At 51.4% G+C, this 13,501-nt stretch overlaps 1 protein-coding gene across 3 annotated transcripts in view; it reads left to right on the top strand.

Annotated features, from left to right (window-relative positions):
* Positions 1-503: 503 nt before the first annotated feature.
* NFIX (nuclear factor I X) overlaps positions 504-13,501 on the top strand; it is a 71,199-nt gene continuing 58,201 nt past the window's right edge. The window contains exons 1-2 of one of the 3 annotated variants that reach the window (XM_007469083.1): positions 504-560; positions 2,421-2,952. In XM_007469083.1, the coding sequence (XP_007469145.1) occupies positions 558-560; positions 2,421-2,952 (535 nt within the window). In that variant the 5' untranslated portion in view covers positions 504-557. Of the gene's footprint in view, positions 561-1,971; positions 2,077-2,352; positions 2,953-13,501 lie in introns of those variants that run through there. The other 2 variants (XM_007469081.1, XM_007469082.1) reach the window with 2 other exon arrangements.

Below are 13,501 nucleotides of genomic sequence, written 5' to 3'. Positions count from 1 at the left end.
AAGCCGAAAGCCTTTTTCTTCAGCTGCCGCTTTTCCCCCTCCTGGTTTTTGTTTTTATTTTTGTTTTGCACAGGGGTGGGGTAGGGCGTGTTGTGTGTTGGGGGGGCGGGTGGGAGGTAGGTTTTGACTTGTAAATTTTGCATATTTTTCTTTTATTTATTTATTTATTTTTAACTGGAAGGTGATGCACAGGGGGTGAAACTGAAAAAAAATTTTTTGTTGGCTTTTGTTTACCTGGCGTGTGTGGTAACCAACTCGCTCCCTCTCTCTGCTTGCGATCCCTGACCTTTCTTTCTTTTTGCTCCTTTAAAAAAAATATTAATTTCCCCCTTCTGTGCAGTGGAGCATGGGTGGGGGGGAGGAGGGGGAAGGGTTTGAGAATCCACCCAAGCCCGGCCCCTATTCCCCAGAACACCAATAATAACCCCCTTTAAAACATTTACCTTCCTCCCCTGCTCCTCCCCCTCCCCCCTCCCCCCACCCGCCCCCAACTCACAACTCTGTTGAGTCCAGAAGCTCAGAATCGGGCGTTGGGCTTTGCCGGGTGCTTCAGATCAATGGTAATTATTTAATTTTTTCCAGTTTTATTTTTGTAAACAGAAATCAATTATTATTTAAACTTCAAACAAGCAAACAAGCAAAAAAAAAAAAAAAAAAAAAAAGAAGAAGAAGAAAGAAAAAAAACCAAAAACCGAGAGCCCGGCCCTCTGTCACCTGACCGAGTGGGAAGGAGGGTGAAGGGGTCAGTGGGGATGGGGCGCAGGATGCCCCATGTAGCTTTTAACCCTAATGTGGTTGATTGATACCACCACCTTATTTGTGTTAACAAGAAGCGTTTTCTTCCTTATTACTGAGATTAACATTAGTATTGGTGTTGATAACAAAGCTGAAATCACATATTTAGGGTTTAGATCTGATTTTTAAAATGCTGGGGTGGATGTTCCAATCGGAGCAGGAGAAAAGAGAATGAAAACAGCCTGGGGAGGGGGAAGCCAAATCCGTTTCCTCGCTCGCTGGCTCGTGGATGTCATGTTCTCTCTTCTTGGGGGTGGCCAAAAACCTACCGGTGTCCGGGCGTGAGGTGGCCCCCGCATGTCCTGCGTGTGCGTCCACGGGCGTTTGTGCAGACTGGACACTGTGCTGTGGCGAGCTGAGACGAGTTCGAGGCTGCGATAGAACATGGAGATGTCATGGGCGCGACAGAGCCTGGCGGGGATACCAGCAGCGTGTGTGTGTGGACGGCAACGTTGTCTGTGCGCGCGTGTGTGTGAGTGAGAGAGAGAGAGAGAGAGAGAGAGAGAGAGAGAGAATAGGTGTGTGCTCAGGCTCTGGGTGTCTCTGTCTGGCTGCTGAGGCTGAGATGGGAGCAAGCGGCTGGCTAGGCTGGTGGCAGCTCCAGACCACACTTTCCTAGAACAATCGCAAGGGAAAATTGTTGTGCGGGGGGGCGGAGAAGGCGATTTTTCTCGTGCAAAAAAAAAAAAAAAAAAAAAAAAAAAAAAAAAAAAGAAGAAGAAGAAAGAAAAAAAACCAAAAACCGAGAGCCCGGCCCTCTGTCACCTGACCGAGTGGGAAGGAGGGTGAAGGGGTCAGTGGGGATGGGGCGCAGGATGCCCCATGTAGCTTTTAACCCTAATGTGGTTGATTGATACCACCACCTTATTTGTGTTAACAAGAAGCGTTTTCTTCCTTATTACTGAGATTAACATTAGTATTGGTGTTGATAACAAAGCTGAAATCACATATTTAGGGTTTAGATCTGATTTTTAAAATGCTGGGGTGGATGTTCCAATCGGAGCAGGAGAAAAGAGAATGAAAACAGCCTGGGGAGGGGGAAGCCAAATCCGTTTCCTCGCTCGCTGGCTCGTGGATGTCATGTTCTCTCTTCTTGGGGGTGGCCAAAAACCTACCGGTGTCCGGGCGTGAGGTGGCCCCCGCATGTCCTGCGTGTGCGTCCACGGGCGTTTGTGCAGACTGGACACTGTGCTGTGGCGAGCTGAGACGAGTTCGAGGCTGCGATAGAACATGGAGATGTCATGGGCGCGACAGAGCCTGGCGGGGATACCAGCAGCGTGTGTGTGTGGACGGCAACGTTGTCTGTGCGCGCGTGTGTGTGAGTGAGAGAGAGAGAGAGAGAGAGAGAGAGAGAGAGAATAGGTGTGTGCTCAGGCTCTGGGTGTCTCTGTCTGGCTGCTGAGGCTGAGATGGGAGCAAGCGGCTGGCTAGGCTGGTGGCAGCTCCAGACCACACTTTCCTAGAACAATCGCAAGGGAAAATTGTTGTGCGGGGGGGCGGAGAAGGCGATTTTTCTCGTGCCCCCCTCCTAACGCTTCTTTTCTCCTCTTCTCTTTCCCCCTCACCCCGTCTTCCCCTCCTCCTGTCTTCCCTCGCCCCGCATGCTCCCGGCTTGCCGCCTGCAGGATGAGTTCCACCCGTTCATCGAGGCGCTGCTGCCTCACGTCCGCGCCTTCTCCTACACCTGGTTCAACCTGCAGGCGCGGAAGCGCAAGTACTTCAAGAAGCACGAGAAGCGGATGTCGAAGGACGAGGAGCGGGCGGTGAAGGACGAGCTGCTGGGCGAGAAGCCCGAGATCAAGCAGAAGTGGGCATCCCGGCTGCTGGCCAAGCTGCGCAAAGACATCCGGCCCGAGTTCCGAGAGGACTTTGTGCTGACCATCACGGGCAAGAAGCCCCCCTGCTGTGTGCTCTCCAACCCCGACCAGAAGGGCAAGATCCGGCGGATTGACTGCCTTCGCCAGGCCGACAAGGTGTGGCGGCTGGACCTGGTCATGGTGATTTTGTTTAAGGGGATCCCCCTGGAAAGTACTGACGGGGAGCGGCTCTACAAGTCGCCCCAGTGCTCGAACCCCGGCCTGTGCGTGCAGCCACATCACATTGGAGTCACAATCAAAGAACTGGATCTTTATCTGGCTTACTTTGTCCACACTCCGGGTAGGTTGCTCTCAATCCCCCTTTTGCCCACACCCCCGTTTTATTTTACTGGCTGGCATTTGTTCTGTTTATTGTACCTCTTCTTTCCAAACGATACATGCATAGATGCCATGGGCCTAACTGGTGCGTCCGTCCTGCTGAGGCCTGAAGCACGTTTGATGTTCCCTTTCCCCTTCTGTTTTCCCTCCACTCTCTCCGTTCTTCCTCCTTTGCTCATTTGCCGTGTTACTGATTCTCGTGCCCCCTCCGTCTCTGGAGGACTCATCTTACCCAAAAGACGCTGCAGGTCCTAGGACTGGGGCCAGGATGTCCCAGAATTATCCAGGATGGTGAGAGTTTGTGATGAACACCACTACCCCAAAAAAAAAAAAAAAAAAAAAAAAATCACTCCTTGCTCTGATTTAAAATGAGTCAGAAGACGTATTGGGGGGGGGCAGGTACTGGTTTTCCTGCAGCGTCCCCTCAAGTCCTGGGGAAACGCCAGATTTGGCACAAGCAGGGTGGGCAGCAGTTCGGTGGAGAGAGGGGCGTGTAAAACCCCCGGATATGAGACAGAATGAATAGAAAAGAGGAAAGAAGGCAGAGGCGGGCAGCTTCTGAGGCCCAGATGCCCAGGCGGGAGCTGTTTCGGCTGGGATTTGGCTGACGGAGAGGAGAAAAGTCATTCAATTTCACAGAGAGTGAAAATGAGCACGAGATTCCTTGCACTCTTGCCCTTCACTGTCCCTTCCCCTTCGCTTTTCAGCTGAAGTGGTGAGACCCCCGGATGGATGCCCGCAGCCCCCATACCTCTGCTGGGGGGCAGAGAGGCTCTCCCCAGCATAGGCATTGCCAGGGAGTGGGCATTGCTGTGGAAGGTCTTAAAGAAACAAACAAGCAATCAAAACTCTGTAAAATCTCCTTTTCCTTTTGTGTTCCAAGTGGTTCCAGCTCTCCTCTTTGCTTTTCCAATTTCACCCTGCATTTTGGGTTGTGTGGTTCAGTTCTCCTTCTCTGTTCCTTTTCTTCCCCCCCCCCCACCCTTTCCCTTTTTATAATTTCTTTCCGCTTTTGTTTTCTTACAAATTGAAACAGAGATGGCTGGTTAATTTTTAGCCTCCACTCAGCTACGCCCAATTTACTGCCGCCTTTGAAACCTAAACGGGCGGCACTCTGTGATTAAGCAAGGCAGAAGTGTGTTTACATTATGCCCAACCAACTTGTAATGAGAGGGCTACCAAACCTTTCTCTCTCTCTCTGTGTTTTTTTTTTTTTTCCCTTTCCACCATTCCAGTATTCCGCCCCCCTTTTCCCCCCCTTTCTTTCTCTCTTCATGCGAATGTAAGAGAATGTGGCTTAACTTCAACTCTAGTGAATGTTCTTTCCCGCAAATGTGTGTGTGTGTGTGTGTGTGTATCTTCCTTCCTGTTCATTCACAAAAAAAGAAAAGCAACTCACTTTTCTGCTGTGGTTACCCCCTTGCCTGTTTGGGATGTTGGGAGGAGAGGTATGACTTAATCCAGAAAAGGAAATTTTGGGGCACTTTCAGCATTGCATCAGCAGTGGAACCTCGACTGGGATTAGCACTGAGAGTTTATGTGTTGGAGAACTCTGGGGAGGAAAAGGTGGTATTTGAGGCCCCTCTTCTAGCTCATTCTCTCATTCTGAGAGGTGGCTCTGGTAGTTCGTTGGAGGCAGTGGATACCCCTCCCCACTCCTGTTGTCCCTCCCTCCATGGATCTTTCTAGGCCTGTACCTGGCCCTGTGTGACTGTCATGGCCCACTCACGAAGAATGACCAACTGCCGGTCCTCTTCCTTGTTCATCCTTTTTCTTTCTGGAAAAGAAACCAAAGAAAAAATTAAAAGTTATTCCCTGATTCTCTGTCTACTCAGCAAATCAGAGTGGGGAGGGTGTGTGCCTGGTGGTATTGGAAGTGGCTTGGGGCAGACTTGGAACCTTGAGCTTGTGTCTGTCAGCTCCTCCGAGAGGGGATTCCGCACCTTCCGATTTTGGAACTAGGGCCTCTAAGTTGAAATTAATACTCATCTTCCTTTTGAGCCGGCTTCCTCCTACCTTGCTCTGTAGCTGGATCCCTGTAGCTGAGCTGTTTCCCTGGCTTCTCTTATTTTAGGCCAAATTTTTGACTGCTGCCAGCGTGGGGCTGAGGTAGGATGAAGTATGTATGATGGAGACCATTTCCTGACCAGCCACCTGGGTCCTGGACTGACCAGGCAGGTGTCAGGAGAAGGGAGGCGCCCCCGCTTGCCCCCTAGCCATAATGAGATGATTTGCCCAGGAATATGAGTAAATACATGCCGCATTGCATGCAGCCATGACCACCTCTGTCCCAGCTGAGGCCGAGTTCCTTGACAAAAGCTGAGTGGGGAACTGAGGATGTTTTCTTATAATTTGTCTATAATTCAAGTCCCTGGACTCCAGATAGTTTCAGTGAAGGTAGGATTTTTGTTGCTGAAATTGCTTTAATTCAAGGATTCCTTACTGAAGGAGTGAGGGTGAGTTGGTGAGGCATGGGCTACCAGTGGCCCTTGGGTAAGTGGCCTCGAGATGGCATGGAGTGGGCATGGCTTTCTCTCTAAGCCACTCCAGTTTGCTAGAAAATGTCTTCTCCTGGCTGAGCCCCCAAACAGTGTCAGTCCAATAGCACGACGTTCCTTCTCCATGTCCACGCAAAGACATACTCAGTAGGGTGCCACTTGTTCCTTCCTTCCAGTATAAACTGGGGTTGGGGGCTGGGCTGGCAAGGGCTCAGACAAGAGGTAGGTTGGATTCTAAAAGAAATGCTTTCCTTCCTTTCAAACTGGGCTGAAGAACCTGATCTGGGCTGAGCTGGTGGTGCCAGGTTTGATGACAAGCAAACTTGACATGATGGTAAGCATGGGGGGGCATGGCTTCCCCTCCAGGCACCATTGTCATCTGTCATCCATGGCCCTTGTGGGTGCTTTTTCTTTGTCCCACATGAAGCTTTAGGAGGTGGCATGGTTGAGAGGGACTAAAGGACGTGTGTGTGTGTGTGTGTGACGTCAGGAGCTCCACTCCCAGAATACGCGGTCCTAAAAGGCCACCCAGAGTGTTTTGCACCCTGCGTGAGGGTGGCCTTCCTGCTGGGAAGGAATGTCGGCTGTGTGTCTGTTCCATTTAGGAGGGGATGTTGAGGCAGAGCAGGGTCAGAGAGCACTGCCATGGGGAGGAGGTATTACATTCCTGCCGATGGCCTTCCATCCGAAGGGGGTGTCCCAGGGCAGTGGCTGGAGACAGAGGGGAGCCTGGGGCCAGGAGGAAGGAAGCTTGTGTGAGGAAGGATGGCTGAACTGGTCTGGAAGCACAACTAGACTATCTCCAAAGCTTCTGCAGGGGTCTGAAACTGGCATCTTCAGACCTTCCTTAACCTAGGCCTCGGTCCTAGGAAAGAAAAAAAATCTGAAAGTAATAAAATGCTTTACTGAATGGAAATGTCAGCTTCTCCCCATCAGATCCCTCCAACAGGCCCACCGTGGAGGTCCATGAAGTCCAGGTATTCTTTTCTTTATCTCCGCTTTTTCATTACAGAGAAATTTACACATAGAAGGAACCCCCCATCACCAGTGCCGACTTATGGCCAGTCTCAATTCATCCACAGCCCCTGCTGCCCACCTTTACACTGGGTTGTTTAGGAGAAAATCCAGGCATCGTAGCTTTTCATTTGTAACTATTTCTGTACATGTCTCTAAAGACAAGGACTCTTGAAAAACGTAACCGTCATATCACTATCACACCTAAAACAATTTCTTTAGTATGGTCGGATAGCTGGTCAGTGTTCACATTTCCCTAATTATCTCCTAATTTTGTTTGTCTAGATCAGGATCCCACTTAGGTCCATGCATTGCAGTGGGTTGCTCCATCTTTCAAGTCTTAAAATCTCTAGGTGGTCCTCCTCCTCCTCTTTCATCTTAGTTTCTTTCCTGGCAGTTTCTGGGTTGTTGTTGTGGAAGGAACCTGACGGTTTATCCGGTAGGGTTTCCCTGTTTGGACTCTGCAGGCTGTGTTCCCCTGCGTTCTTCAGTGTGCCGCTCTGAAAGGAGATTCCGCCTGCCTCCTCACCTCCAGGTCCGGGGATAGCTGGGCCTTCACCTGTCGCAGGAAATGGATTAGCACCTGAGGATTTGTCTAAGTGAACTTTTTCAAGTGCAAGGTTGCCCTTCTCAGCATGAGAGCTTCATGGTTTTTGCCGTCTGCTTCAGGACTTGGGGCTTTGCGGCGAGCACTGGTTTTCTGGTCCAAGGGAGGGGCTCCACGTCTGCGTCCTTCCTCAGCAGTGGAAGGCATTGCTTCGCCACGTCAGTCCTGCCAGGTTGTGGCTGGTGCCAGTGATGTCCCCCAAGCCTTTGCTGGATGCCTGGCCCATCTGGTGGCTCTGGGTGAGTGCACGGGGGTGGCCACAGGCAGACCAGCCACCGTCTCCGGGGGCCTAACTCCTCCTGAGGCCCCTGTAGCACTTCACCCGTGCCTCTTTTTTCTAGGCCCAGAAATGCCACTGGTCTGCGTTTTTGAGGCAGCGCCATCTGGTGCCAGGGCTGTTGAAGACTGCAGGGCCTAGTTACCAGATTCCTAAAATTAGCAAGATATACCAATGTAGGGTTAGATGCCTTTCAGAGCAACCCAGAAGAGATGTCACTGTTGTTCGAGGGTCAGCTTTGGTCATTGTAAGAGTCTTCTGTTCACCTAATTCAGAAGTTGGTTAAAGGGATTAAACCAGCTAATATGTAAAGATACTGGCACACAGCAGAAAAGCACTGGACGGCAGCTGCTGCAATTCAATTGTTATGATTCCGTGAGCCCAAGGATGTCTCCCTGTCACCTTTACCTGTTGGTACTATTTCTGCCTTAAGGGATGAACTAAGTGAGAGTTAATTTTTCTGTAACATAGCAGCTTTTCAAGTGCTGAAGACAGGGCTCATGGTTCCTTTCCACCCCTCTTCCCAGGAAGCTGTCCGTTCTCCAGGCCAAACGCTGCCAGACTCTCACGCCTCCCACATTTGATACGGCTCCTTGCGCACTTGCCATTTTGGTCAGCACCCTCTGGAGGCCCTCTTAAACTGGAGCGTTCTGTATTGAACAAGGAAAATCCAAGTTTGATCCGATCCCATGGTAGCTACACGATTTGCTGGGCCTTCCAGCTACATAATTTTCAGGGCCCAGTGCAAAACAAAAATGAGGGGTTCCTAGTTCAAAATGATTAGGAATTACAGCGAGACAACAGTTAGATCATTAAACCAGGCACCGGGTCTGTGTGACTGCCCAGATCACATACCCGAGAGGTCTGTCCAGGCTACATTTGCTCTGTTAATGTGACGTGGGGTGCCTGGTTCTGGGTGATGTAAAAGGGTGATGCGGCTCAGGCTGGCTTCGGAGGGGGCATGACCCAAAAGAGGAGCTCAGAAATACTCAGACCCACTCCTTGGGCTGGTCTCATTCTGGGACTCCCTTGACCATCTGCTCTCATCCCCTTTGTCTGTAGCTTGTCTGTCCAGCCAGTCAGGGGTCCCCACTGGCTGTGATGTGCAGGGCGTCTTGGTGGAGTGCTCACTCTCATGGTTGAGTTGGAAGCTGTAGCTCAAGGAAAAAAAGAACTACCTTTGTCTGGGCTTGAGCTGGCAGAGTTCGGCCCATGAATAAGCTGGAGGGGACCTAGGAGCCCAAGCATGGTGACCAGCTGTGCTCCACTGCCCACCCAGAGGAAACAGGGCCACTCTGTAGCAGGAGAGCTGGGGTCCAGATGTACAGAAGGACTTCCTGAGGATTCAGTTTACTCTTTGGCACTGCCAGAGGATGGTTGAATTTCCTTTATTCACGAAATACGTACGCATTTGGTGAACCTACTGGGAGCAAGGCCCTTCTAAGAATCAGAGACTCCTACACGTGGCCTGCAGGGTTTGGGTGAAGGCCTCCTGATAAATTCTAGAAGACACCGTCCTATGGATGTGAACGAACAGTGATCCATGCAGGAGGCGAGGGAAGACCCAGCAGAGCTTCATCAGGCGCAGCTCCAGGTGGGCTGTGAATAAGGAGGCAGGGCCCATCTTAGCCACCTTCTAGAGCTGCAGGGACCCAGCGTGCTGAGGAAGGGTAGGCCAGAGGGCCAGGAGGCTGTGCCATGGTCTCTCTCTGTTCTTGCGTCCTGCAGCAGCTGGGCAGAGAGGGTACAGCTGAACACCTCCCTTTCTGCCCTGGGAAGAAGGTCTCCCTCCCCCCACCCCCCCCGCATCTCAGGAGCTGCCACGCTTCAGTTATTTTATCCTTCAGTGTCCGATTCAGAAGTCCTTTCAAAGGCCCCAGCAGTGTCAGCGCAGTGCTCGCACAAAAGGCCTCTTTGATTTCTTGTTTGTTTTCATTTGCCAGCAGAGGGGGAGGGGGCAGGAGAGAAAGAGCTTCTGGGTTTTAAAATTTTTATTTGGGTTGCTTCATTCTCAGAGGAGTTGGCTCCCTGGAACTCTTTTCTGAGTTAGGGGCTCAGAGGCGGGAGGTAGCCTTCTGGGGAGAAGGCTGGGATGGGGTGTGGGCACTGCCTCCTGAAGCAAGAGGAGGAGGTTTGGGCGATTAGGATACAGTCATTGATTCACCTTCCAATGTTCTGTGCTAGGCCTGACGGTAAGAAGGGTCAGGTTGGAGCCCTGCTGCTTGTGTAGAGAAAGGTCTGAAGTGCCTGACACCAAAGGACATTCTCCTGTTAGCCACATCCCTAGCAACGGCCTTGTCACAGCTGTAGGATTTGAGTAGTCCTGAACCTTGACTTTGCCGTTTTCCCTTTATCATCCCAGATTCCGCCATTTGCCTCTTGGTTGGAGGGGAAGGGGGGTGGGGGTCCTTTTAACATGCACACTCCTTGGAAATTCTTAGCACCTTGAAATACAGGCTGTGGCTCCCCACTCTCTGTCAGGGAAGTGGAAGGGCGAGAGGTCTACCCCACAGCCGGGCGTCCTGCCGGCAGTGGTACACAGGCCCGGGAGGAGACCCTGTCCTCCCAACGGCTTGCTCTCTCACCCTGCGCCTCTTGTCTCCCCATGATGGCTGGCTTGTGAGAGGCTGCAGCATGGGTACCGCTCCCAGAGGACCCAGCCCATGGCTCACGGAGGACTTTGAGGGCAGGCCGGTCCTGCCTGAGGAGCAGGGAGCTGAGGCTGAAAGGAGATGGAGGACCACCGGTGCCTGTGGTTTGGGACTAGAGACACGGCGACCAACGCCTGTGTGGGTGCAAACTTTAAGCACACGTGGGCACGCCCTGATATACCAGTAAGAAGGGGTGCAGCCTGTTGGTTGTTGCGCCTGTGTGGAGGTCTGACTGCAGGGGCTGGGGAAGAGAGCGCCGGAAAGCGAGGCTTGGGCAGGTGGTCACGGGCGTCAGCAACAGGGAAGTGTGCCCACTGGGTGAGGGGGGCTCCGCAGGGCCTGGTTGGCAGACGGAAGGAGGAGGCTGGGGGGCTGAGAGATAGATAAATATAGCTGATGGCATTTCTCATGATAGGTTTTTCTTGGCACTGAGGGCACCGTGGCAAACAGTACGACAAACGCCTGGCCCTGCAGGCCGCCGTCGCCATTTTAAGCATGTTTGAGCAGAAGAGTTGTTGGCATTAGAAAAGGGTCCCAGCAGGTGGAGGGGCTGCAGCAGGGGGGTTTGGCTGGACTGGGCCTTACCGCCCTGGGTACCTGGGTTCCTTACTTTGTCTGTATGGATATCTAGTAATTTGATTTTCTGGCCCTTTGGGGATTTAAAAAAATATTTTGGGGTTGCCCTTTGTGGGCCTGTCTCCCAAGTGACTTTTCCCCCCACCAGCCACCGTGGCCTGTTGGTGGTGGGGGGTGTTCTGGCTCTTCTCACTTTTGATGTCTTAATGATGACACGGCATGCCACTGCCCCAGGGTCAGGGACATTATTTTTTTTTTTTTCATTTTTATTGGATTATAGTTGATTTACAATGTTGTGTTAGTTTCAGGTGTTCAGCAAAGTGAATCAGCTATGCGTATACATATGTCCACTCTTTTTTTAGATTTTTTTTCCCATATAGTTCATTACAGAGTATTGGGTAGAGTTCCCTGTGCCTCATTTGTTATAAATTTGGGAGACATCCAATAACTTAAGAGACACTCCTTTGTCCAGGTTCCAAACAATTGTTTGTTCCCGGAGGAGAGGGCACGCCCGTGGTCTCCATCCCTTGCTTTAATTCCATTTTTCCATTGAAGGCCCAGTATGGCCGAGGCACCGTGTTAAGTCCTGTTCGTGTGTTAACCACCCAAATTCTCACATTGATTCTAGTTTTAAACCCACATTCCCGGCTGTGAGCCTGTGCACTAGGGTGACACACACAGGGGTGTTTGTGTGTGGTGAGGAATTGGTGAACCAGAGTCGAGGACCTGGGAGGCTTCCTGGAAGATGACCTGCTTGAATTGCACCTTGAAAGACAGTGAGCAATTAGTTGATTTTTGTCAGCTGGCTGAGCCTTTTCAGCTTGCCTCGAGCTGATTCCCTCCTCACAATGGTTGAGTGATATAGGCAGGGCAGGTATTATTATCCCCACCGTACAGAGAAGGGAACCCCGTACAGAGATGTCAGGGCGCTTGGGTCACACGATCAGTTTCCTGCAGAAGGACCCCAGGTTTCAGGTCACTGAGCACCTTGGCTTCCCTCCGTGGGCCTTGCCATTCCTTGAACTTCATGGGGATTGCTGGCCTTGGTGGAGTCTCAGAGGAGAAAGCCGCGCAGGTCCCCGTGGTCTCCCTTGCTCTCTAGGAGCTGAGACAGAGTGGCTGGAGCCTAGCCTGTGACTCAGCTCAAGGGCTCCCCCAGCTGCTGAGCATGTGGGGTGGAAACAGCAGGCGGGAACCTGGCCTGTCCTTGACACTGGTCTCCCTTCCCGCCGCCGGCCAGCCCCCTGCCTCTGACCTGAGAGGCAGCATGCTAGCGTAGACCTGGGAAGCTCGGCTGGATGCCCCCACGCTGCTGTGGCCAGCTCAGCTTCTTGGCACCCCATCCTGGAGCGTGGGGAGGGCAGGTAGAGTGTGCAGGAAGTCCAGGTGTGCGGTCAGGCGGGCTCGGCTGGATCGTGGGATCCCTGATCCTTGCTCTGTCACGCCTTTTTCCTGGGAGTCTGCTTGGAATTGCAGTTTGAAATAAAAATGCATGTAATTATCCTAATTAACCAGATGATTGCTGGAAGTTTTGCAGTAATCTGCTCTTCATTGCCTTTTATGCTCCTGAATTCTCTTAGACTCTCATTCTTACCCCTTTCTTAAAGTTTGAAAACTTTGGGGCTGTGTATATAAAAACTCTCCCAATATGCTGAGGGGGGCTGGGTTGTGAGAGAGGCTAGCTTACTGCTGGAGATTTTCCTGTTTCCGTGGCTAAGAAGGTAGGGACTTGACCTCTTAACCATTGAAATCAGGTCCCATAGAGCAGGGTTTCCCAACCATGGCGCTGTTGACTTTTGGGCCAGATCCTTCTGTGTCATGGAGACCGTCCTGTGCATTATAGGGTGGTTAGCAACATCTCTGGCCTTGACCCACTAGTTGCAACCCACCCCACCCCCCCGCCTCATGTGTGACAACCAAAATATTTCCATACATTTCCAAGTGTCCCTGAGGACAGAACTGCCCCAGCTGAGACCCTCTGGCCTGTAAGAAACAGAGCGATTCAGACAGAAGGTACCCCAGATTCACCTCTTGCCTCTCTTCCGGTTTAGGAACTTACTTAACGTTTTCTCACATGGCAACAGAACCTCAGAGCCCTGGCTGTTCCCCTGCATGTCCTGTTCCATTTTCCCCTTTCTGGGCAGAAGGACCCTGGGCTGAAACCATCTGGGGGCTCCTTTCCCCTTGGGAATCATGAGTCCCCCTCTGAGTCTCGCACTGAACATCCCTCTTGATGTCTTGCATTATGGTCTCTCTGTGTGCCGGGGCTGCTGTTCTGGGGACTGGAACAGGGGATTTACTAGTCAGCTGACCCAGGCCTATGTAGTGAGCCATTGACCGCATCAGGCCCACCCCAGACCCCAAAGAACAGCAGACATTTGTTTCGGCAGCATGGGAAGCAGAGATCAGAAGTGTCTCCTGAGCCTCAGCACTACTCTTTTTAAAGGATGTTATTTGATTTTCCTTATTACGGTAGTAAAACGCACTCTTTATTAAAAATTCAAACAATAGAGAAATGTAAGAGACAGGTTCCCCAAATCACCTTCCTGCACCAGAGAGAAACTTACTTCCCAGATCCATATAGGTTCTTCTAGTTTTTTCATCAATTAACTTTCCATCAAACAACTTTTCAATACAGAGATATCTATTTTAAGAGCAGATGATACGTTTGGGCTAATTGAACTGGCTCCATTGAGTGCCATTGTGGTCTTAAATTTTCCTATCCCCTGCCCATTCCACCTGTGGCCCCCATCACCCCAGATGCAGAGCCCATGTCCCTGTGCTCTTTCCCCCCCGAGGTGACAGTTTCTCTTTGTCCTTCCTGGGAGCGGGGTGACCAGCAGAGCATGTGCTGCTGTCTGAGCAGCCAGGATCCTGCTCTGGGGCAT

The sequence above is a fragment of the Lipotes vexillifer genome, unplaced genomic scaffold, assembly GCF_000442215.2.
Source record: "Lipotes vexillifer unplaced genomic scaffold, Lipotes_vexillifer_v1.1 scaffold1699, whole genome shotgun sequence".
In the NCBI taxonomy this organism is placed as follows: Eukaryota; Metazoa; Chordata; class Mammalia; order Artiodactyla; family Lipotidae; genus Lipotes; species Lipotes vexillifer.
The sequence above is the reverse complement of the archived record's forward strand: the minus strand, read 5'-3'. Positions and strand labels throughout refer to the sequence as shown.